This window comes from Nyctibius grandis, chromosome 4, assembly GCF_013368605.1.
Source record: "Nyctibius grandis isolate bNycGra1 chromosome 4, bNycGra1.pri, whole genome shotgun sequence".
NCBI lineage: Eukaryota > Metazoa > Chordata > Aves > Nyctibiiformes > Nyctibiidae > Nyctibius > Nyctibius grandis.
In genome coordinates, this window is record NC_090661.1 from 66,710,465 (window position 1) to 66,737,118 (window position 26,654).

At 43.0% G+C, this 26,654-nt stretch overlaps 1 protein-coding gene across 1 annotated transcript in view; it reads right to left on the minus strand.

The window, feature by feature from the left end:
• Positions 1-13,972, minus strand: part of SYT16 (synaptotagmin 16) — a 42,589-nt gene extending 28,617 nt beyond the window's left edge. The window contains exon 1 of the mRNA XM_068399513.1: positions 13,411-13,972. Coding sequence (XP_068255614.1) covers positions 13,411-13,966 — 556 coding nt within the window. The 5' untranslated portion in view covers positions 13,967-13,972. The remainder of the gene's footprint in view (positions 1-13,410) is intronic.
• Between the last annotated feature and the right edge of the window lie 12,682 nt (positions 13,973-26,654).

Here is a 26,654-nt window from a genome sequence, read left to right on the forward strand (position 1 = left end):
GAAGGAGGGTTCAATACACACTGTATATACTTGGCCTTGCTTTGTCAGGATGAAAACGCAGAGGTGTTTTGCTGATCTCCCTGCCATCAGCATCAAGGAGGCACAACAGCAGGATGTTCTCACTCACCGGTGCACACAGAGAAGGGAGCGGTGGGGACGACGGGCAGTCGGTGTGTACGTGCATGTTTGCGTACACGCGTGTGAACAAGCCAGCTGTCAAGTGTGGTTGGTCTGCTGCTTGCTCTTAAGCATGAAGTATACGATATGGTTGCCAAGACTTGTTTTGATAATCGCTATGGCAAACCCAAGCAGCTGAACAAATGAGCACTGCAGACAAACGGGTGGAAGGTGGCTTTCTCTGCCCAGTGATACTGCCTGGTTTGGGAGGGAAAGCACCTTTTTTCACCTCAAACCTCATTCACATCAACCACACAGCTACAGGTGAGGAAGCGGGATCCTGCTTTTACATGCTGTTAGGTCTATTAAAAATGTGCAGTATAAACTTAAAGACAACTGCTATCACTGCTCCATAAATTCACCCGCTGCTGCACAGAAGACAGCACTCAACTCAAGCAGAGAGGACAGGGCAAGGAAGCTGGCAGTACCGAGCAAACTGCTCCCACCACCAGCCCAGTCTCTGCCATGCCGCCACGCTGGTAGATTTGACTCTCTGGTCTGATTGGCCACAGTTTGACAATAAGCCTGCTGTTCCTTCTAGAAAATTGCTCTCAATTGGAGGAAAAAGCTAAGTGTTCCTATTCTGGTAAAAATGAAAAAGGTTTTAGACATCAGTTTGTAAATGGTCAGTGACCAGCTATCATAAAAATTGATTATTTTTATGTAAGCTGTTAAAAATAAGTTTCTTTGAAAATTTTTTTAAATAAAAATTATCCCAAGTTGTAACAAACCTATGGCCTAAATGTGCTACAATCTATTCAAATAAGCAAAACACATAAAAGTAAACATTCATTTTCAGTCAACTGTGTTGTCAATTCACTACCTGCAGCCTATGCAACCTCTACAAAATTAATTTAAATGCTCAGCAAATGCTGGTAAGTTGTATTTATATTTGTATATCTTTTGGGTATTTAAGATAAAAAATAAAAATTATTCCAGTATAAACAAAAGTCTACTTTTCACTCAAACAGTTTGCCAAAAATCCTGAGTAAAATATCGTCTTTAGTAATTAAGCCACACCTTTCACCACTTTCTAAAACAACTGTAACATTAAAATCCTGGGTCATTGGGCATGAGGCTGTATACTTAAATAAACACTCATTATTGTAGTGTGCTATTCTGGTTATTACAAGAAATTTTGCAAAGGCCACGTGGATGCAGCACTCCTGGACCGCTCCTGTAAAGGCACTCCTGGGGGTGACCCGCATGCAACTCGCTGCAAAACAGAGCAGAGCCCTTTTTCTAGGACAGAAGGGGAAGGGTGAAGGGATGGAGGGCAGGAGTTTGGCATGGTTTGATATATTATTGGCCACTTGACTTTGACTTCAACTCTACAAATCCCCAAAGCATGACTGCATCACTTGTTATGACACTGGATGCTATTTCTTACTAGCATTTGGAAGCATACAGGCTAATTAAATGGTGGCACTGGGGAATCTGCAGCAAATGCTTGATACGTCTGCTGCTGAATCTCTGCCTGAGCAGCAGGCAGCTCTGTGTCAACTTAATATCTCTGTATTAATAAAACTAACTTTACCCAGGGGAGAGAAAAACGTTCGCCATTCAAATATACAAGTGTCCTGATTAGGAAAGGACAAGGGGGAAACATTTTCTATATCACCATGGAAACTTAAATAAAGGACCTATAATTACAATCTAAATTCTGGAAAGATAATAAATGCATCTTGAGATCTGCAGATGTTGGGTAGCATATACATATTTCTAGCAACTTCAACTCAACTACTTCTATGCAGCATCTGTTTTGCAAATGAACTTCCCACCACTCATAAGGAGGCATGTGGGATTTCTTTTTATTTTTTCCCCAGAGGAGACAGCAGGGGAGGAAGAAGGGTGACCTCTTTTTCTTGCAAGGTGTTTCAAACTACCACTATTTATTCAGAAATTTCAAACACCCAATCAATTACAAAGTTAGCTTACAAGCATCCAAATACATTAAGCTAAAATGCATGAAATAAATAATTCAAGAACTCTCTGCAGTGTTACCAAGTATAAAGAATAACATCATTTGCTCAAAGCCTACCCAAGAAAAAAAATTACTGAATAAAATACATGGTGTAGGTGTAAAATACAGATGTACCGCATACATCCTGTCTGCCTACATGTTAAAAAACAAAAACAAAACAAAAAACAGTCATTTTGGTTGAACAATGAAAAGTTCGCAGATGCCAAACTTCTGCTTTCCTATACATTTAATGCTGCCTTTGCATGTCCACTTTCTTCTTAAAGATTTTGATTCTGCTTTATGGAAGTCTGAGAGAGTTTCAATGAGAGCATCACCAAGCCCTGAAGAAAGCAGAAGAACTATACCAAAAAATGTATTTGATCATATAACCAAAGACAATATCAGTACATCTATGCATAATCACAGAATCACAGAATCAATTAGGTTGGAAGAGACTTCTGGGATCACCGAGTCCAACCGTTGCCCTTACACCACCATGTCAACTAGACCATGGCACTAAGTGCCATGGCCAGTCTTTTCTTAAACACATCCAGAGATGGTGACTCCACCACCTCCCTGGGCAGCCCCTTCCAATGTCTAATAACCCTTTCTGTAAAGAAATTCTTCCTGATGTCCAACCTGAACCTCCCCTGGAGAAGCTTGAGGCTGTGTCCTCTTGTCCTAGCACTAGTTGCCTGGGAGAAGAGGCCAACTCCCACTCCACTACAACCTCCCTTCAGGTAGTTGTAGACTGCAATAAGGTCACCTCTGAGCCTCCTCTTCTCCAGGCTAAACAACCCCAGCTCCCTCACCCATTCCTCGTAGGTCAGACCCTCCAGAGCCTTCACCAGCTTGGTCGCCCTCCTCTGGACTCGCTCCAACACCTCAACATCTTTCTTGAAGTGCGGGGCCCAGAACTGAACACAGTACTCAAGATGCAGCCTCACCAGTGCCGAGTACAGAGGGACAATCACTTCCCTAGACCAGCTGGCTTCACTATTCCTAATAGAGGCCAGGATGCCATTGGCCTTCTTGGCCACCTGGACACACTGCTGGCTCATGTTTAGCCGGCTGTCGATCAGCACCCCCAGGTCTCTTTCCACCGGGCCGCTTTCTAACCACTCTTCCCCCAGCCTGTAGAGCTGCATGGGGTTGTTGTGGCCCAAGTGTAAGACCCGGCACTTGTTCTTGTTGAACCTCATGCCGTTGCTCTCGGCCCATCTATCTAACCTGTCCAGATCCCTCTGTAGGGCCTTCCTACCCTCCAGCAGATCGACACTCCCACCCAGCTTGGTGTCATCTGCAAATTTGCTGAGGGTGCACATACTCAGGTGCATATACTCAGAGGATCCCAGGAGCGCTCTGCTGTGTTCTTTGCTATTATAGAAGCAGTTACATAGGCCTGGCCTTAAAACTTTCATGACCAGGATGCCATAGAGAAACAGTGACCTGCAACGGCTCCTAACTCAGCAAAACTCTGAACTGCACACAGAAAGAAAAGGGCTTTTCTTTTGGAAAACTGGAAAGGCCTGCTGCAAACAATGGATATGTTAAAGCTTCTCAGGAAAAAGGAGGAACATTTTGCAAAGGGAACATTTAGCAACACATGTGCAGTTGCTACTACCAATTCCCATGCAACTACAGCTCGGATTTGCAGTGTCTTCAATCTGGAGTCATCTTCCCGCTCTTGATGTCAACCATTTGAACGGGGAGTTCAAACGAAAGTACAAAGTAACACAACTACCTGATCCATGGGTTTGACTAGGGAGGAGAGTACTTCATGCCTTCATTTATGCTCAAGACTATTTGGAGATACAATCCAACTCTCAAAAATCCTTCTTTTTAGAAAACAGAAACAAAATCCAAAACATCCACGTAGACCTCAAATGTACTTAAAATTGACAGAGAATGCGCTGTGATACAGTAAACCCATGTTTCTACACGTGCCATTATGGACATAGAGACTGTGCACAGTGACTGTGCACCATCAGCTAACACTGACTGGTCATTTACTAATGAACAGAAGGCAGCCTTCACCTGGGCTTTCTCCTTGCACCCATGTCCACGTGGTTTTGTCCCTTTCTGGAAGGTATACCAACCAGGGAGCCATTTAGTGCCCAGTGGTAAACATAAGGTCCCCCCCTCTTAGCTGAGTGACAAGTGACAGCGTCCTGCTTTTGCAACACATCAATCTCTACCTCTTCATCTGTCTCCACCCCATGACCAAACCAACTGGGAGCTCTGCGAGGCGAACACACTTGTGTGTTTGCATGTGATGCAAGCAGAGAGAATTGCAACTTGGCAGCTTTCATATCAGGCGACATTTCCAACAAAAAGAAAAAAAAAAAGGCAAACAAAAAAAGTCAGAGAGTAATCAGAAACAAGTCATTATTTGGCTCTGACCATCAAGCACCTCCACAGCTGAACAACACAGCAGTCAGAGCAATAAACTCCAATTCTGCACACTGCTGTGCAAAGAAATAGAGAACCGCCCACAGCAAACAGCATGAAAATCAACATCTTTTCCTGTTGCTTTTTTTCCTACTCCCAAATCTGGATTTTAAAAATAGGCACATGGGATTTAGCTTCAAGCTGACTCTCACTTTGCTGCCTGAGGTTCTTCCATAGCTAAAGGAAATGGCAGCCAAGAAGCAGAAGCACAGTCATCCCTGATTTTCCCAATCACCTACTTCACATTTTACATGTGGAGTAAGCATGAGTCAGGCTTCATTTATGCTACTGGGTTTTATTAACACAGGCCCAGGATTTGTGGAGAATTGGAAGGAAAAAAAAAAGATTACACACTGTAGGAGACACTGCTAAGCCAGGAAAACTGCTGGTGTGGATGCAGTTACATCCATGAGTCAGCCTACACTCCTTTGCCAGGCCAGGTTAGTTTGCCTGAAGAAAATACGCAGCTGTAGAGGCAGAAAAGCACCTTCTGTCAGCAGATGCTGTGTCTATGCTGGGGACACTGCAGGGCACAAGTGTAGCTGTCTGTGCTCTGGGGTGTGGGGCTGTAAATGCTTGTGGACTCAGAAACTAAACAAACTGCTGGATCCCTGCGGCCAGTGAGTTAGAAAACACAGTCCTTTCCTTCCAACAAGTAACAGCTTTCCCTTCCTAAGCATTTTACGACAGTTTTCCTTTTAGCTTTCACTCCACGATGGGTTGAATTCCTTCAGGTTCCCCCTCAATCACCTCTTCTACTTGTTTGCTTGGCTTGGATACTCACTTCTCCTTCCAACGCAAGGAAGTCACTTTGTAAGCTCTCTCCACTACCTTTAAGGAAGTTTCTCTGAATTGGCACTACCTTCTTCCAGAAAATGGCTTTCAACCTAACAGAAATGAAACTGGTCAAGGAAATGCCCGGGAAACCCAGGACATGACTCTTGCTCCTCTTTAAAGCGCAGTTTTGCTACGCCACACTCACAACCTGCTAGACCCAGAGTACACACGCCAATTTCATACCGTTCATAGCACCCAATGCTGTAACCATTAGCTTCACACCCACAAGTCTTTGTTTGCTGATTAACAGGGTGCAAATCAACTCCCTCGCAAAAACATTTGTTTGGGGTTGCTACGGATAACAACTGCACTGCAACAAGGCAGATATTTATTTTCCCACTGATTTTTCTAATTGAAACTTTCTGTTTGCTACCAGAGGGTTGATTCACCACAGCCCCCCTTTACCACTGCTGTAACACCACCTTTTCCGTGGCACTCCTGGGAAAATCACAGATTTCAGCAGCAGCAGTGGGTGAGGATGTGGTGCAACAAGACTCACATATGTTCAGGACCAAAGCCATCACCCAAAAGGGACAATCCTGTCCTCCTTCCCTTCCCCTCTTCCCTTTGTTTCAGTTTTAGCAATCGTGCGTCCAACTCACCCGATTCAAAAGTAATAGGGAAGGGGCTGGTAACCCTCAGCTGAAGCAACGAGCTGGTCTAGTTCACCAAACATAGCATGCTCGTGAGGCCAGACATGGAAAGCAGCACGACTGTGTGATCAAGGAAAGACAATATACCTCAGCTTCAGTTTTACATCAGCTACTGACAATTACAAAACTGCACCCTCAGGCCCAATGGTTTTATAGCTACATTATTATATTATAATATATATTATAGCTATATTAGTCTAGACCCCAAAATTGACCCTGCGACACAGAGCTTCAGCAAACCTCAGTGCTCTCGTTAATCCAAATCCAGGGCTTTCTCTCCAGCACCACCACTCTCATACTACTTGCTGGAAAATACTCCCACACAGATTATACTGCTACATATAGACCGTATGGGCTTGAATCCCTCTCAGCCTGAGGAGAGAAATGTCTCCAAGTGCCCAGTTTGCGTGGGCAAGCGCTCATGCCCAGCGCAATAACCCACACCACACCTTCCTCATTACCTGGAAGACCCATACACCCCAACAATGCCATTCACTGTCTATAAAATTGTACATTTTTTCCTCCATGACTGTAATCCCCCTCTTTCATTGCAGTCTTTCCCCTGGGTTACTAAAACTGTTTCAGAAGTCTATGAGGCCACTCAAAATGATGGCTGCTGCCAACAGGTCATTACAACTGCCAAAAATGAACTGGGCATAAGGAAGTCATACCCACATCCCTATCTGGCAAGAGGTGAGGACCAACACCAGCTCACCTTTTGGCAGAGTGATCCCATATCATATAAGCTTATGTTAGTGTTTTTTGTGCTGTTAAGCAATGCAAAGGAGGAAACAGAGATGGATTATCTGTGCTTCCAAAAGTTCTAATGGTCATTCCCTTCTGCAAGTATTTGCCTGCCGTCATGGGTTTGCATAAGTAGCCTTCTACAAAGCAGGCCAAGCTAGCAACAACTGCAACTGAAAAAATAAACAACAAAAAACCCCAACAAAAAGTACTGTTTGTATCAGCACACAGAAATACTATGTTCCAGCTCTGCACAGAGTACTTGCTAGTATGCCTGCACGTAACCTCCACCACAACACAATGAGATCATTCACACCTGCCTCGCCTGTAGTAGGAGATGGAAGGTGAGAAGGCAGGGTTTCTAGGAGAGAAGCAGCATTTCCCAGATGCTGCCAAGATGCTGTTTATTGGTAAATGAAGCTGCCTGAGTCCTAAACAACCTACCCAGAGGAAGACAGAGTCGCAACTGCCATATGGGGAGTGGGAAGAGGATGCCACTTAGCAAAAGTGGATCAGAAAATACATGCACAAACACACACGCTCACACACACAATTTGTTCTGTAACTGCATTGAATGGCAAAATCCATTTCTTCCTCTCAGATACATCCTTCTCCATACAGCTTATGCAACCTTCTAGATGGCAAGAGCAGATGACAAGTACTCCTCAACAGAGCATCCTTCTTCATGCCCCCTAGGGAGCTAGGCACAAGGAAGCTCTGCCCACCAGACAAGGAACTTGGTAAGAATCCAATGTCCTGTGAGCTTACAAAGATACTGTGTATAAAATCACCAACTGAGGATGAACAGCAATGTTGACAAGCCCAAGACAGAACCCGCAATGGTAGCACCTTTGAAAATTCGTGTTTTGAACCACTCCTTGGCTTCATTCCCCCAGCTGTAAAGCTGACATACTGGAATCCACCCTCCCTTCACAGCTATTGCGTACTCTCATCACCACTTAATTTTGGCATTATGGATGAAGATGCCTTATAACTTGAAACTTTAAAAAGACAGAACTGCAAAGAAGTACTTTACATAGAAAAAGGAACATGGTACCACCTTCACAAGGACAAAAGTCTTTGCACAAACACTTTCTGAGTGGTTCTGAATTTCCCAGAGAGAAAGCATTCAATGCAAGCTCATGTCTGCACTTCATTTCAGAAAGCTGCGGACTCGTACCGCATTCTTCAGAGACCAGATGCGTATATCCAGTCACGTTAGCGCTTCCTCCCACTCGAGCAGCCGGGAGTATTTTCTGTGAAGTGCTTTTGTCCAGTCTGCCTTTGCTTTCCTTCACTCAGTCCTAGGGGTGCTATTGATTCAGTGTAGCCTCTTCAAATGTCCTGCTTTGAGTACAGCCACTGATTTTTATAGGGCTACATCCTGGCTAGAGCAGTGGCTGGCTCTGTAGCCAGACAAGTGATAAAATTCATTCAACACTTCAGATTTTTACATGGAAACTGGCTATCTATCTATTTCAGCCTCAGGTTCAAGCAGAAGTTTTATTTATCACACAAGCAATATCTTTTTGTTACAGGTATATTTTGCTATATGGATTTAAACAGGACCTAATGAAAACTCACTTCTTGCCTAGCAATTCCTGCCCATATGAAGGGTCGTTTACTGAGGTCAGGAGTGCTCATATAGAGCAGAAAGAATAATTTCCTCTACTACAGCAACTACTGGCAAAAATCAATGACCCCTGTTAAGCTGGAGGGCAAGGTAAGTAAACGCAGTGGTGCTTTCTAGTTTTAAAAACTCCCAGAGTCTCAGAGGCATGCCGCCCCTTATACATGTATTGAGGAGAACTACCTAGCCATCTAGACAAGATTCCTATTAGGATGTCAAACTTCCTAGTATTCCAAGGTCAAAAAATTTATTTTCATGCAACTGAAATGCAATCTTTAGCTAGCACTGAGATTGTCTAATTGATGACAAAAAAAAAATCTCCAAAGACTTCACTCAGTTTATGTGTAGTGCTCACCTAGAAATTACACCAGTGTTATGAACACAGTGTCAGACAGCTCGGGAGACTCTTCAATCACAGAACTCGCAGTGCAAAAATAGTTCAGCTCTTACTCAGAAGACTCAGCTCTGCTGGTGTGTCTGTCCCCATGTCTTTTCAGAGCAGTGTCTGCCAAAACTGCTAACTTAATGGTCACTTTGACTTTTTGTTTGCAAAGGACATGAGCCCCGAAGAAGAAGTGGGCCAAAGCCATTGTATTCATGGCACAATTATTGCTGCTCTTCACTTTTTTTCATTATTACTTTTTTTTTTCTCTCTGTAGATTCAGGCTGGAAATCATAGAATGGTTTGGGTTGGAAGGGACCTTAAAGATTATCTAGTTCCAACCCCCCTGCCATGGGCAGGGACACCTTCCACTTGACCAGGTTGCTCAAAGCCCCATCCAACCTGGCCTTGAACACTGCCAGGGAGGGGGCAGCCACAGCTTCTCTGGGCAACCTGGGCCAGTGTCTCACCACACTCACAATGAAGAATTTCTTCCTAATATCTAATCTAAATCTACCCTCTTTCAGTTTAAAGAAGCAGATGGACAGGCCAGCTCTACCCCTCTGTTTGTAGTGCACTACTTTAGAAGTGGCTTATTGCTCCACTGCTTTTTTTCAATTCTTAAGCCAAATGTGCAGTGATGGATTTGGCAGCCACACTCTCACCAGCCACCCCCAGTCAGCTGATCAGCAGTATCTTAGCCATGAGGGGATGCAAAGGCTGCTCTCTCTCTCTGTTCTGCAATGGGAGACAGTTTCTCTATCAGAAGCACTGTGGTTAGACAATGAAGGAGCATCTCAAGGAAGCAGCAAGAGCAAGTTCATCTGTATTTGCAAAATTTACAACTACATGATGTGCAAATGGTGGCAGGGATCTGCATGCATGGAAGGGTCTGCCTTCCCATCATTAATCTCTTAAACCAAACACCTGCCGTTGCAATATTTCCTGCTGAACTACCTCCTCATTTTTAAACTGGGGATCAAAAGCATCCAAAGTGAAACTTTTCCCTGCATTTGTTTGAAACCTTGGCACAACATTACTAGCACCATTTAAGTACAGACCAGGACGCAGCTGCAGCCAAACCTGCACTCTGCTGATGAGCATGCCTCATGCTATCTAACAGACGTTTGACTTAAGAACCCAAGAATTTCATTGCTCAAACACTTTATTAGATCCCTAAGCCTAAAAATGGTTTTCACTAATGTGTGTGCTGCTTTGGGGCCTCAGAAAAGCTACTCTGGGAGGTAAAAAACATTTCCTAGGAGGCAAAAATGTGATCAAAAACATATCTGATAAAAAGGAGAAGGGGTAATGATGGTTTTTAACTGCAACTTCATTTTATTTCATCTCAGAAGCGTGCTCTAAGTTTAAGAGAAGGGAACAACTATTGGATTTTGTTTTGCATCTTTTTTAAAAAAAAATGATTCTCATGTAAGGTTGGTGGTTCCCCCCCTCCTGCCTAAATCCAATAAACTATATATTGGAATGACCTTGTAACGGGTTTCTGTGGCTCCTTAATCACCAGTGGCTGCTAAATGAAGCATATCTATTTTCTCTGTAACATTACTATTGGCAACCAGGTCTTCAGTAAATGCCCAGAAATATTTCCATGGCAACAAAAAGCATTCAGCATCGCTACTGTTTTGTGCCAATTTAGCTTTAAAATATTCTATTGTGGAGAGAAATATGGTACATTAAGTGAAATACAATCAAGGTGCAATGTTCTGAAAAGAATATAAGGATAAACAGGAAACAAGTATTTTGCAGAAATGGGGAAAAAAATGCCAAATGGGAGGAAAAATGTTCAAGGCTAACATTGATGCTACTGAACGCCTTTGCTGAATGTCAGCAAGTCCGTATGCTCACTTACATTGTCACTTAGGGTTAGGTAACAAAGCTAACAGAAATAAGGATACCTCAAACATCTTCTCTTGATCATTTTAATCCATGACTGAAATTTTAAGTTGCCAGGGTATTACAGCCTCTCTGCATGTCTAGGTTACCATCAGAAGAGTTCATACTCTTGATGTTAGAGAATGAATCTAAAGGAAAAAGAGGAAATAAAGAGTTGAAAAATTAAATACAAAGAGCATGTGTGTGTTTTGGAAGTGAAGGGTCACTTAGAAGAGCGAAACGAGTTCTTCCACATCAAAGACCTTGTGGAAGACATTTTCAAATCACAGTTCAGCACTTTCTCTCCTATTATACAACTTAGTTCTGAGAAAAAAGGCATCAGCTCCCAGCCCTCCAACTCTCAAACAGCCAACTTCATGACTATAAAGTCTTGAGACTACTGGATGGCCCTTTGTGCAGCGCATTGCAGAGATAAAAAGATAAAAGACTATTGGAGAGCATTTGGAACAACATTCCCTCTGGTGTAAAAATCTATGCAACGCCCTCTAAAGTGCTTTATGTGGGAGTGGTCTAGGCAGCGGCAACGTAGGTGCTGGGGAGCTCTGTAAGGACAGCCTTCCAGTCCACAACGGCTCCAAACAGCTTACTGAGAAGGAAAGCCAATAAATATTAATAGGGAGTCCAAAAGCAACTTGATCAGTACCTGATCAGTGACCCTCTCCTTTAGCTGCAGTGATGGGGTAGTTTGGCATCTGACTGTCACTCTGTGTGTCTCTCATCAGGAAAATTTATCTGGTTCATCACATGCTCCTAAGGACCCTCCTTTGCAGATGTCCCTACAGACAAGACTGCAGGTGAAAAACTTCTCTGACAGTGACAGCAGCCCATTCCTGGCCCCCATTTCCCTGAGAGCTCACCACCTTTTCTCCCATCCACTGTGAGCAAGGGTGTAGCTCAGAGACAGGACAAAGATCTGGAGGCCACCACCAGAATAATGTGTTCGGCACATGGCTGCTCCCCAGCCTACTCTGAGGAGCTCCAGTATTTGCCATGAGTTGCTCTAACAACCCCTCTTGGGGGTACAGGCTCTGCAGGAAACAAGGTTGTGCCCTGGATAGCACTTGTCCAGGAGGATACATGGCCCCAGCGCTCCCCGGAAGGACATTACGTGGACATTACATACCCTGCTACATGACATCTGTACACACACTGGACACATAATCCAAGCACACAGCAAATCCAGCCCTGCAGCATTGACTTTGTGCCTATGAACAAATCCTGTGGGCAGGATATCACACAGGCAATGTACAGGGGTACCAGAACGTAGGGGATCTGTACAAGTTAGAGGCTGGGCTCCAAGAGCTGCAGCTCTGGGGTGCTTAACCTGAGAATTGGCAGTCGTTCATTTGGACTATGAAACAAGCAGTCCCAGTTTGGGAGACAGAACAGCTAGACCAAAAGCTCTTTTTAATTATTTACTCCCTGGCCATAACAGTGTGAGGAATAGTAAAGAAAAGAGCTAATTTTAACATTCATTAAAGAACACCGTCAAGGTTTATACCCTCTCAGTCTGATATTCATATTAAATAAGAAAACAAACAGGATGATCTTCTGCAGTCTGCACAGAAAAGGCTAAATATGTAAGACTTCCCTAGAAGCCAAGAGTGACAAAAAGCTCTTGGTCATTATAAAACAAACATTTCCAAGAGCATCTACTGCCTGCTTCAAAATAAAGGAATTTAGACATTTGAAGCCAAATTCTGAAGACCCTCAGTGAGTCTCAAGTTCTTCATCAGCTCCATATTGTAGACCCACTCCCCCCACTCCTTTCCTCCCTTATCCCCCTTCCTAGGTTGTTCGTAAAGAGCGGCTTTAACCTAGCAAGACCCAAGGATGGTGTCAGCAGGATTGGAGCTTTCCTGCTTGTGGTTGGGATGTACATCTCCATCAGTCCTGTGTGACCCAGGTAACTTCCAGCCACATTTACAGCGATACTTAGTGAGTACAAGTCACATGGCTGAAATTCAGTCCTGAACACAATCGCCTGAAAAGCTGTTCATGTCACTTAATGATCAAAAGTCATAGTTAGGCCTATTTAAAACTGAAAATATCAAATTCAGTTCCCCTTCCCATAATCTCCTGCCTGGTGTCCTCTTCAGTCTTATTTGAAAAACCTGTGGGGGTGGTGGGAGGGGAAGAAAGCGATTTGGGAGCCATTCATCCATAAAATCATGAGATAAGGCTGGCTTTTTAGTACAGCATTTCACAGCACATGGCACAGTAACATCTTGAGATTCCTGGCACAAAGAAACAAGGTTTGAGATTATATATATCTTTAATAGCAATGACGCAAAGGCAGATGGTTCTCAAAGCAAAGGCTTAAAGCTAAACACTCCCTTTGAAGGGTCCTGCTACCAGAAACAAAACATGGGGGGAGCAAAATACTCCTTGCTACAGCAACAGGGCCTGATTGCCTTCTAATACACAGCATTTCACCCCTGAGATTTCCACTTATTTCAATGAGATTAGTCTCACAAACAAGACAATTGGAAACAGAGGAGGAAAGATTAGATTCTTCTTTGGGATTTGGGGAGTCTTATTTTAGCTGTGGGAAACAAAGACAACACAGAACATAATGAGCAGATTAGCAACTAAATCAAATCAATACCAGAAAAGAGAGGCCTGGATAATACTGTCAGGGTGTGTGCTAGCTGCTTACCTGCAAAACTTGTCTTGCCATTACCACTTCTTAAGGAGTCACCCAAGCTGAGGTTGTGCTCATGGCCTCCCATCCTCATAGAGGGCTCACCTTCTTCCTCAGCGATGGGAGGAAGCCGATCAAGTGGCTGGAGATCTTCATTTGTCCAGTAGGATCCATTGGCTGTCAAAGACCTGGTGCTTTCAACACACTGCTCTGGTAAGCTGTTGGTATTTTTAACCTGGTTTTGCCTCTGTGGACCCATGTCAGAGCCACGAGGGAGGTCTTGTGAAGGAAGATCAGGACCCCCAATGTGACCACCTTCTCCAGGATATAAGTATTCCTCATCCCAGAAGTCCAGGTGTCGTTCATCATCTGATTCCTCAGAATAATCCTCATAAACTCCTCCATTATCCTCCAAGTCCCGGTTCCTCTCTTCTTCTGACTTACGACCCACTCCACTCAAATTCAGCAGTGAAGCAGATATAGAGTCTCCTGCTTGTTGGATAGCTTCATATATTTGAGACATCCAGGAAGACAGTGGCTGAAGGAAATTCTGAGCAGCCTCAGAAGCCATGTTTAACACTATGCCAGTATCTGGTGATCAGTTGTTCAGCTTTGCCAGCATGTCACTTATAATTCAGGGAGCTACAGAATAAGCACCATAAGAGATTACTGTAAATTGCTTGTCCATCAACACCTGTCTACACACTGTCTATGTAAGATGTCTAGAACTGAGAGGAGAAATGGAAAAAGCACTTCTACCCATTGAGAATACCACTAGAAACCCAGAAGTGATGGACAAATTACACATATTCCTGCAGAGATCTGGAAAGCTTTCATTCAGTTGCTAAACCTTATATAAAAATAAAAACATAGAACATTAGAACAGAAGTACCTTTTCTGAAGCGCACACATTCTGGTTACAGCTGTCAACAGACCTGGTAAAAAAAGTACAAAACAATCTGCAGTCAAAAATCTCAAATAAATTCCTGGCCCTGACTTCCACCACATCCTTACCATTAGCATGTCCAGATGGGAAAACTGAAGGGTGGAGAATTTGGGGAGAATTATGTTTTGACTGATTAAAGTGACAGGCCTAAAGTGTGCAGAACCAGTCCATGGCAGACGACTATCTCAGATGCTTTGCTCCAGAAAGGCTCTGAAGAAGCCTTCTCTGCCCACAGAGTAACACAACCCAGAGTTGGTTTGCCCTTCACAGAAATAAAAAAAAAACAAAACAAAAAACCACACAGGAGGTAAAATATTATAGGTATGAAATTACTGGGAACAGAAGCAAGTTAACAAAAGCACTGGTATCATGTCGATATGATATGTTTTCTCAAAACTCATCTAAACCCTAAATAAAAACATAACTTGCAGAAAAGTTAAGGTGCCTTTTTGCCCAATATACATCTTCCCACATTATCACAAGACATATACTCTTTTAGGAACTCTGAGAAATGGAAAAACCTACAAATAGGATGATGGGTTTAGTAAAAAAGAATTAAATAGTTGTAGATTTTAGACTAAAAGACAACTAAAGAGAAGCAAAAAGAAGCTTAAAAAATTAAATACCAGTGTCTTGCTGAATTAGAGGTCTAGGAGCAATCAAACTATAAAAGGGTAAATACAGTATAAGCAGTAAGAAAATAAGCTCAGCAGCAATGCGTATTACCTTGTGAAATGGTCTCCAGAGAAATGTAGTGGAAATCCCAGTGTTTTGTATTTTTAAATGGAGCATGGACTAAGGAAATCCCACCTTGCCTGGTGAGCAGCTTTTTTACAGATGAGATCAGTGACTTAAGAGGTCTTTACCTTTTGAAACACCTGTGCTGAATAATTTTGTTCAGTGATGTTGACTTACACTGCAGACACTTCCAACAACTTTATTATCAGCTTCAGCACGTACTAAGAATTACAGTCCTAACAAGGGCAGTAAACGAACGTAGGTTACTAAAGCCATTTTAAAAGCTGGTGGCTGTTACAAACTCTGCAGGCTCGGGGCACACGCTGTTCCAGTATCCACCTGTCAACTGCTGGCCTCTGGCTTGGCCGCTGGGACCCAGGGAATGCTCCTTGCCACGCATTAAATCTTCAGCAAAGAACAGACAATGTCATGGCATAACCTCCCAGGTGAGCTGTTCCCTTCATCGACTCTCTTCTTTCCAACCCTGCCCTTGGCAAAGCCTCTCTGCTTTGTGCAATTTATTTTCTCATAGACCTAAAGTGATTACACACTCCAAACAACACATTTTCAGCATAATGCAGATTTGCTACTGATAAGTCACAGCACGAGAGAAGTCACTGGGAGGAGATGGTATTTGTAACTGAGATTCTCCCAGGCACGGAAGGACATAAATTTGGGTGGGTAAGTACTGGATACTGTATATATTTTTAACCTGTCACTTATTTACAGGCAACAGCAAATGAATCTCTGATTTCTGATGAAAGAACTTCATAATGCTCCACCTCCATCTCAGCAGCAAGACACATGACAGCAGTAGCCCTTGGAGGGACACAGGCATCCAGGAGTGACAACTAACCAACGCAGATGAAACATATGGGTGCTAAAATGAAGCTCTGATCTGTTCTAAAAATCAACAGAACATAGACTTCTCATATTTGCATAGGGAATAATTAGCTGCTCTTGTTATTAGATTTCAGAGCTAACACCCAATCAGTCCAACAGAGCCATCCCACTTCTCCCAGATGCTGTGGCTGACTGCACCACGACTCAGGCAAACATCATGGTCCTGCACAAGAGACTCCACGTTAAGCAGGTTGGTACCACAACCAGAAAGACGGAGGGAGTTTTTCAAGGCGAGGTTTTACTTCAGTCGCAGAATTTAAGCAGTGATCTGCAGTCACCTGCAGGGCTTGGATGTGGTCACCCAGTCATCTAAAGAGGCAGATAAGACTTCAACATGCATCTTTCATATACTAAGTAGTCGTCCTGGCCATCTTGCTATAAGTAGGCTGCAGGGGAAACATGACGCATACACACATGTATATACACATCCACAATTCTACCCAAGACCTGGAAATTTGTCTGATTAAAGCCAGAGAACCCCAACAAATGGTTTGATTTCAGTTCATAGACAATGGACAGACACTGAAGTATATTTCACACAAAAAAATCTGAACTGCTTTGCAGTAACACTTGTAACACACCTGTACAACGTGCCACCCAGTGCCTACATAATCCCTACAGGCAAAAGCAATGCAGTTTCCCATGTGCCTGACTCTGTTTTGCCTTTGCTTGGCTTTTCCTCCCATTCTCTCCCTCTTACCGAAGACTCCCCAGTCAGTGATAGGCTGAACAACTGGAGTTAAACAGAATTATAAATCGCTTATTTTTGGTCTTGCAGCAGATGGATAAAATGTGTAACAAGCTGCAGACAAGTTTAGGTGGGCAACATTTTTACAAACTCAACAGAGGATCAAATAGGGCTGAGCTCTGTTATAGGCTTACTGTTTCCCAGGAGCTCTCTCCTTTAATTAGCAGGCACTGCTCTAACCGGGTGTTTATGATATATTTCACAACATGCCCTTTTCAACATAACGGATTCTTACTTTTGAATTCTCTAACAGTTTTGACTTGCATTAGAAAAAAAAAAAACTGAGATGAGCATTTAAAATGTGTGGGAAAGAAAAATCCATTTCTTTTAAAAGCATTCATCAAAAAAGAGAGAGGAAAAAAAGCAGTTTAGCAAATCCACTTCCAAGTTCCATCTTCTAAAACTATCAGCAAGAATTTTCACACTGAATCGCCTGCTTAACTCAAAGTTGGGGTTTTTTTTTTTTCCCCTTGGAAAATCAGATAGCTAAAAGGATCAATGTTAAGCCTCTCACAGAAACCATCATAACCTTTACTACAATCTATATTCCCTTGTCTTGATAGGATCATATTCCTGAGTAGTGTTCCCATTGAGAGGTGCAATTACTGCATGGCTAAAAAAAGACTATTAGCAGAATTTCAAACACTACCACAATGCAGAGGTTTGTAATATTAGCAAAATGTTGTCTTTCAATCTTCTTGATAGGCAGGCTCCTAAAAAATTGCCATCAGATGTGCATTTCTTACAACAATTTCCCTGATTAAAGCTGTTGTAGAGCGTAGGCACAAACTTCCTTTTCTTCAGTCGCTTTTTGTGTGGCATTTGCAAAAGTTTTCTACCAAACTCCTCCCTTGTAGGGAGCCTTGTAGACCACAGGTTGAAAACAGTGTCCCAGCATGTAACAACTGAACAATTTTCAAGTGAGTGCTTATTTCTGAAACACTAGATGAGGAAGAAATCCACAGCCTCACCTCTCTGCCTGGGAATGTACTGCCCTGTGTAGAGACACAAGAAGATGAAATCAGCTCCCAGCTTCCAAAGATCAGAAGATATCTTTGTCACATCACTGTTTTAGAAAGATGCACTTCTTTTGCCACTGCCAAAAAAATTGTACCAAGAAGCTTTTTTAGCAGTTTGGGCAAGTTGCTGAATCCATCTGTCCACAACTGAAACTCTGAGCACTGTGCTGGGTCACCAGTTCAGACAGCCACACCACCTGTACCCAGAGGAATGATTCCTGCCTTCTCCACCTCTCAGAAATTTTAATTAAGCCATTGATAATGACATGCCTTTATTTCCTGATCTCCTACAGAGAGCAGAAGCCCCCCACGCTCACCTGGCATGCCACAGATCATATCCACGGACAGGAGCTTTATGTATGTGGACACTTAGGAAAAGCAGTGTTACAGACCCACCATGACGCCTTGCTCTAAGCTTAGGAAGAAAAACCTAAAACAAGGTGTGAATCTAAGCTGATGCCCAGACCATCAAGGGTCAGCACAAAAGGTAAGGCCATTTTGCTGTCCATGAAAGGAGGAAGAAAGGAGGGCTTGGAGGGATAAGATGATTTAAAAACTCTTTTTAAGCTACTGAAAGCTACAATGAACCTGATCCTCCCTTCAGACTGAAGCCCAATTAGCACACATGTAAAACAGCAGAGGGGAGACTAGAAACATACTCTGCTGAAGGCAGGCAGCAGCAGCACTGGGCCAAGAAATCCTCTGTCCTAGTTCTGGGAACAACCTGGACTCTTCGCTCCTCCTGCAGCTGCCAGAATCATGTTTAATGAGATGCTAGCAAAGCCCTTCCATCCTCACAGTGAAGGTTAACCAAACATTGCTACAATGGAACTGTATTTCCAGTTAAGCCTGTCGCAGTGCCAAAACCTGGCTGTGCAGTTGAAGCTGTTCAGTTGATCGGAGCCTCCTGCAGAAGCATCATGAGAAAAGTTCACAGATACTGATCAAGTTTCCCTAAGGTAAAACAAAACAGAAATACAGAACATCTTGGTACCTTTTTGGACCTATGTGCTATAAAAATGCTATTTATGTAGCTGAATTTAATGCAAAAAAAAAAAAAAAAAAAAGATAAGACAGACGCACTTTCCAAGTGATTATGTGCTCTGTGATAATGGTTTTCAGCTGCTGATTCAGAAACTCCAGGGCATTCAAGGAAGATCTAATGGTTTATGCCAATAAATTACACACATCTCACTGGAAACATTCATGGGTTACAAATCAACAAGGCAATAAACCCACTGCTGCAATGCATTCGTCCTGCAAGCCCCAAAAGGGTGAAGCAAAAACAAAGATGAGATCAGACAGACAGCAATGCACCCTGCTGCACGGGGTTTAGCCTATGCAGAGGAAGCCTGCGGACTTATTCCTCACTCCCAAATCATCTCATGTCTTTGCAGGCAGCTTGCTACTAGTGATGCTGTGCCAAATTAGTTGTAAAAACTTATACACAAATGACAGAAGTGGTTTTGATCAGGATATTTAGCCCCATGGTGTCTCCTCCTTTCTTCTCATTCCTTTGTTGCATGCTCTCCTTTTGTCAAAAAAAAATGGCAACAATTACTGATCCTCACAGTTTCAGTGGAATGGGGAGAAGAGGAAAGGGATGGAAGAAAAAAGGAATTATGCAAATGTGACATTAATCATTCAAAACTGCAGAGCCTTTTTCAAAAAACACAGGTGTCTCCACCGTATAGAGTATATGGTGACAAATTCAGGTAAAAAAAATGCTCCTGGAAGACTGTTACGGGAAAATATTACCCAAGAAAACTCTCTAACCCAAATGACAGTTTAGAAAGCCAACATTGGTTTATTGCAGTGCTGGGTGCATGGGGGATCTCTCATCCTAGCATGCACACCCAGGTACAAAAGCGCCCTCATTATATACGTTATAGAAAAATGAATACTCATACAATTCCGAGTAAAGCCCACCTATTCCAAGAAACCTTAGCATATGCTAATATATTATGTAATTGTCTTTGCACACGCTTACTAAATTGGGGAAGGGGTCTTGGGTGGGCTCTGGGGGTCTCTAGTGGTTGTAACCCCCCATAGAGATGCTGTCCGCTGTATAAGCCCCGTTCTGCGCAAGCGTGGTCGAGACCTTTCTGTTGACACATGGGGGTGGCTCCAAGGAGAAGATCCTGTTCTGGTTCTTACAGGATTTACCTCTACTCCTGGAGCCAGAGCTGTGAATCGAGTCATTTTAGACACTACAAAGGTGTTGTTCACAGTCTTGCTTATCTCTGGCCCTTCTTTGTAATTAGTGAGAAATTTAACATAGACCTTGGATTCTCTAAGACTAAGCGCAAGCAAGAATCAGTGATGACTATAACTCTAAGTGTTGTCAGTCCCAGAAGCAGACCCTGCCTTCAAAACATGCCATTAGCTTCAAAAAGTACCGTTATTATAGCTGAAAGGAAAATTGCTGAAAGGAAAGCTGATTCTGTCTAAAGGTTACACAGAGCAGGCCTTTTAGGGCCTACTTCAAGGCTTGCTTTTACTAAACCATCTGGTATCAAGACCAGCATCCAAATACTATGCTCAGAAGTTCCACCAGCAACGGGACTGAGGAGCTGATGGCTATTTCCTATGCTGACCACTTCACACCTTTGTTTTTTGCTTAGACTGTAAGACCTGCTGAACTCAGAAGTGTGTTCATTTCATGTAAGTCCAGTGTGCTCAAAAAACAAGGAATTTGTGACTGCACAGATAGATACTATTGTCACCAAAACATTAATGCAAAACTTGAGGGAATTTTCAGGAGGAAGAAAATGGAAACACCTTCCTTGACCATAATATTTGGCCTGGATATACCGGATCCTGCCTTGGCACTGGTGTTAAGTCCAGAGTCACATCCTCCAAATCAAAATAAGGTCCTTTGCATTTAAAGAGCCACTTGTCACCATAGGCACAAAAAACTAACAGTTCTGTGCCAAGTGGTAGTACAAAAAGCAACAATGAATAACTTTAATTATCTATACTTCTCAAACTGAGGGTTACAAAAAGGGCATAAAGAAAGTCACAGATCACTGGAGAATTAGAAAAGTAGTGTTAGTAGTGGCAACTATAATCTTTTAAGGTAAAGGAGCAAGAAACATCTGTAATTACTGGATTAGGGGAATGAAAGAAGAAACCTGCAGTCAGAAATTACAGCACATTCTGTAACCGAGCTGCCGTTGTTCATCAGCTTGCATGAAGACAGAAGAGCCAAAAGGAAATCACAAGTTCAAAAGGCTGGAGAAACACCAATTTACACCACCACCAAACCCACCCACCTGTGCTGTCAAGCTGTTGCACAGAGCGGACCCAATAGACCGAGTCTCCACCCCGCCTGCAATCATGCTACCCAGTTTGCAGCAACTGAACAAGCCAGGGTCAATCAGAGCAATTACTTGCATGGAAATTAGCAGTGGGAGAGCATGTCTAGCTATTTAACACAATGAAGATCTTTTAGAAGCATTTTGAGGAGTCACCCAGTTACTGTTACTCCTTCTTCCCCCACACATGCTCCATCATAACAGAGCCTATGGAAATTGCTCTGTACAAACCACCATCGAGCAGTGCAGGCAGTGCTGTTTGGGAACCACAGCCCTGAGTGCCAAACGCAGTGGATGATTATCCATCCCTGGTTACCCATCTTTGTGTGTGCACACGGCTAAGGCCATAGCTCCCACCTCCTTTCACTTCTGCTAAGTCAACCACCAGTCCAGCCGGACATGCTGGGACGCTGAGGGGTCACTGGGAAAACCAGACTTAGTTTCAAATGATGTAAAAAAATTCAGAGCCATAGATCTGAGCAGGCAGTTGTCCCTACCACCTTAGGAACAGCTCCCTCAGCTACTCTTATCCTTATTTAATTCACCCTTGTCAAAAAACAGGCTCCATAATGTCTAGGGCAGACATCAGTGGCAACAGTCACCCTGATCACGTCCAGACACTCTTCCTATGAGCCTCTACAGGAGCAACTGAGAGAAAAAGTAACTTAGAAGAGCGGCTTCATTTGGGCACCGAGAAACTTCCCTTTCAAGAGCTCTTCTCCCTCCTGCCACCGGCTAGTCAAGGAACCTAACACCCTGGCTGAGCTACGTACCTCAAGTAAGTGACATGAATAACCCCGGACTCATTTTCAATCTGCGCCTTGCCAAGGACAATGGAGCTACTGGGTACTCAGCACCAGGGTTACAGAGACCAACCACAATTGTGTTTCTTTGGAGAAGGACATTCCTGGGCTTTCCATGACCTACCGTACTGTTGGAAGAAGCCAGTCTACTGCACACGCCAGACTGGTACTGTCTCGCCCACCCACAATACTTGTTTCTAAACATGAAGCTAAGCCTCTGCTAGCATATGACGGTCCCACATGCCGCACATGACGGGTCCCCAGTGCCTGGCTGGGCTCAGGGCTGCACTGACAAAGCAAGGTCAACATCCAGGCAGCGCTGCTAACATTCCTGCCTTTGTCGAGTGTTACAGGCGTTGATGCTTTCCTTAAAGCCTCAGCTACAGGACATGAGTAGTTTATGTAAGAACTGCATTTCCATTTATTTATTTTAAGTGTACTGCTAACCCCAGAGGCTATAGCAGTGGTTGTGCAGAACAGCTTGAGAACATGAACCGAAAGCGCTCTCAAGGCTGGTAAGACAGAAGGGAAAAATGGAAAAAAAATTTTTTTTCAAACCTCATGACGTTTAAGCTGATTTCACGTATCAGAAGTACATGCTTAACATCACGACAAGTGTTCAAGGCAAGGTACAACTGGAATATTTTTGTATAAAGCATAGTCAAGGAACTACAATTTCTCTTCCAGTCTCAGGTCACATCATTATAAAAAGATTATGGTGTAGAACAAAGAGGGCCCTTTTCTTTTTCGAGTCACAGCACTGAAGCACATGGTAGGTACAGCTCTTTACACAAGGGTTTGCCCAGCACTGTCACATGTTTCTGTGAAGTTCATTTCACCTGTGAACTTTTGAAACAAAGGGCTCAGCAGCTCTATTAAACGTCATATGTAAGAACACCATCACCACCTCTTGGTCCTGAAATCCACACTACAGGAAGGGACACTAAACCATCACAGCATCAAAAGGTCTCACACAAGACCCCACTGACATCTGTCAGGCCTCTGTTCAATGGAAGGTCCTCCTTCGTTGCATGGGGGGATGCTCCAAGGGGAAAATTCACCCCCACACACATTCCCCTACCACCTGAAAGATCACCAGTGCTGTGAGGAACCATCCAGCTGACTCCATTAAGGCCAAGGTGTTTAGTCTTTCCCTTACTAAGGAATTCTGCACATGGCCTACATCAAGGATCTACATTGCTCCAGTCAGCTCAGGACTGCTTCATGCCGCCACCACTTCCTTCTGCACATGCCTAGGCATAGCCAAGCAAGGTTGATACAGGTGAAGTTAACCCTGTGCTACCCTCCTACCGGTTACCTGTTTAGCTGCTTCTCTATCAAGCCTTGCAGCTTGCTCTGAGCTCTCCCTTGCAGTGCCAAGTCCATCCTAAATACAGGCTGGCTGCGTACAGATCAGCTCCAGCTCCCACAGTGAATGGACTCCTGCAGCTGAGCGAGAGGCAATCAAGGCAGCATACCCTTGCTCAAGAGATGGGCTCATCGCTAAGGTCAACGAAGTAGTCAAGAATAGAATCCACCAAAGCCTCAAGTATCAAAAACGTTATCCATTGTGTCACAGTAATTAAGAGTCTTTGTCTTGGAGTCTCCTGAAAGGTTTTCAATTAATTCTTCATTGTCATAAAGATCTTTCCCTTATGTTGATCCTTTCCTAAGGACACAAAACTGCACAATTAAAATTAAATTAGGAACAAACCAGCCAGATGTATCCTTGAGCCATGATGATGGAAACACCTACTTAATTCTGTCACTTGCCTCATTCTGAGGTCAGGCTTTATACAGAAAAGCAAAAACAACAACAACAAAAAAGACTTTGACACTTTACAGTACATCTTCTGAATGTCAGCCTGTGCACCTGCAAAGTAGACAGATTTGCTTATGTTTCTATACTAACTCTCTTTTTTATCAGTAGTTAACTCAAAACTCAACTAGATCCAAGTACAAGAGAAACATCTCATGCACTGAACCCATACACACCACCTCAAGCTACAGCCTTCATTTACCTATACAGCTGCAAACTGGGGTTTATCCTATTGCAGGTGTTACAGTCATACCAGAGGGATCAAAATGCAAAGTGTCTCCTCCTATTTAGACACTTATAAAGCTGATAATCATAGCAGACAGACATGTTCTAACCACTCTTAATTCCAGATGTGGAGAAGCAAAAAGATTTCCCCAATTTGAGAGCTTAGAACTGGGAAGAACAATCATTAGAGGGTTACATGTTAAAGAACAGCTGATTCTTTAGAATCAGGATCTCCTTGTAACAAACACAGCTCACCAAAAGAGTAGAGAAAAAGTGAATGCTAACCAGTAAGTTACACATTACAAACACTCCCTTCCTGCTCCTTTCTACCCAGCAAAGTCAAATTCCGAATTTGAAACACTCTTCCTTGTCAACACTCCTCCTGGGACAGCTCCCTCACCAGGCAACTGCCAGGCCAGAAACAGCCCTTCCTGGCTTCCCAGCCCAAGCTCAGGCTCCAGGTTTCTACATTTGCCATATGACGCTATGTTAGCCCAGAATTTAATCTATTCTCTCATGCTGCTGTCCTTTAAAAGCGTTAGCGTTTCCTACAGGCATATTCCATATCGGCCTTACAAGTATGAAAACGCTATGGTGAAATTTAAACTAAATATAGAGATGGTATTTTTAAATAGCTCTTAGCTCCAACTCGCCAAGCTGATTTTGTTTGAACAGAAAAAGCAAGCTCCAACTTTAAGCTTCCATTGTATTTAATGATTACAACACATTCCTCTGCCGTATCAGATTTAGCACCTCATTAATGTGTGTGGTATTTTGCTTGTACGGCACAGCTGTAGTTAAAGTTGAATTAGTGCTTCCATTATAAACGCATGTTTTCAAAGGTTTATTACTCAGACACGTAAGATTTAGTCTGAAATGAAAATTGCCATCAAGTGTGTCAGCTGGGAAGCAATTTTTTGTCCTTCAAAATTTGGAAGGAATGAAACACACAAAAAGCAAGCCACTCTGTTTATTAATAATTCACATTTTAAAAAGCATTGCAAATACATGTTTACATGATAGCCTGTGCGAGCTCCATAGAATGTCAACACCCACACACTCCTGGGAGATGTGTCATCTTAAAAACCAAAATAAAAGCCACATTTTTACACCACTTGATGGGAGGCAAAGAGAAGAAAGACTTAAAAATAATACTGATGAAGGAAACTTATTAAAAAAAAAACAAACCATAGTCTTTGTTTAGAAATATTAAAGTTAGGACTTTCAACGGAGAGGTGGGTGGGAATAATTTCAAATGCCATTTGTACTTTTAACTTTTTGGTGCCTGTCCTCGGCTCACTAATGCATTTAGCAAGAAGCAGTCAGTCCCACTGACTTCCTATCACATGTGGCACCCAAGCCTTTGACTCTCCATAAATCCTGGACTCTTAAGGTATGACCAGATCATGCCCTTTGCAACAGCCATGCTGAACTCAGTGTACAAGGCAAAATGTACAACAAAAAAAACCCTCCAGGGGCTCCTCACTTTGCAATTGTGCCCTTTTACAATTAGCTTTAAGACTGAACCACCAAGAAGCAGACCTTTTAATTGAGAGGCTTCTGAGGCCTCTTCTTGGCTGATTATTTCAATGATTATACGCTTATGACATGCAAATTTACAAACAAATGTATGACAAAATTACCAAATTCTCAGTTACCATCATTACCAGAATGGATGCATTTTTGATGGCTGAGAAACATTAAAATGTTACAAAAATAACACAGTAAAATTGCCAGTTATTTTGACTCCAGGACTCATGGGTTTACCCAAGACATAATGTTTCCAGACAAGAATGAACGCATCAAAGAGCATGTAATAGCTACTACAAGAAAACCAGGACAGGCATATCCTTAATGAGGAGAAAGACAGTGTTATTACTCAGAATTGCTCACATTCTGCTCTTCACTGAATTAACAAAACACTCCCAGAACAGGCAGAGTGGGGAGTGTGCTTTTTCCCCAGCATTGCCCTCCATTTTTCAAGAGATTACTCCAGACAACAAAGATAATGGGAGCACGATAGCAACTGCATATCTATTTGATCAAGTTTTGGAGGTTACTATAGTCTATCCAAAACCCTGCTGTTTTCCCCACAAACAACCTGAGACACAGCAAATCGCTCTCTCTCTGTCCTCCCAGCAATCAAAGCCTCAAGAAGATTCTGTACATCAAAGGCAGTATATTACTGTGATACTTACCAAGGCCCTCAGGAACTCTGGACTTTTCTTTGTAGTGTTTTCTTCTCCTTTGTTGTTCCATGCATGGGAGCTCACCTCTCTTTTCAAAGCAGAGCTTCTTGTTGATGAAGTGGAAGGGGACTGCGGGGAAGATAATGAAGGTTCCAACTGCAGACAAAAACCCAACGGCCTCAGGAGTAACTAGGAACGGAAAGTCAGAAAAAAAACATCAGTGCAAGTGGGAAAAACTGCCCAGAGAAAGATGTGGTTTAACCACATCTTTATCTATAGCTCTGCTTCCCCATCCTCTCCCCAGAAGAAATAGCAATGAAATTCAGCAGAACCTGGACTCGCATTAAATGGATACAACATCTGCATTGGGCCAATCTGCTGAGGACATCAACAACAGGGTACATTACACACCAAACTTGGTTCCAGTTAAGGTCTCTTCATTTCTGTCACATGATGAACTCCAATACAGGAAAGACACTAACTGATTTTAATACATTTTCATATCAATGCAGAATTCCACCAGCTTCAAGAGACACTCTCAATCTATACTGC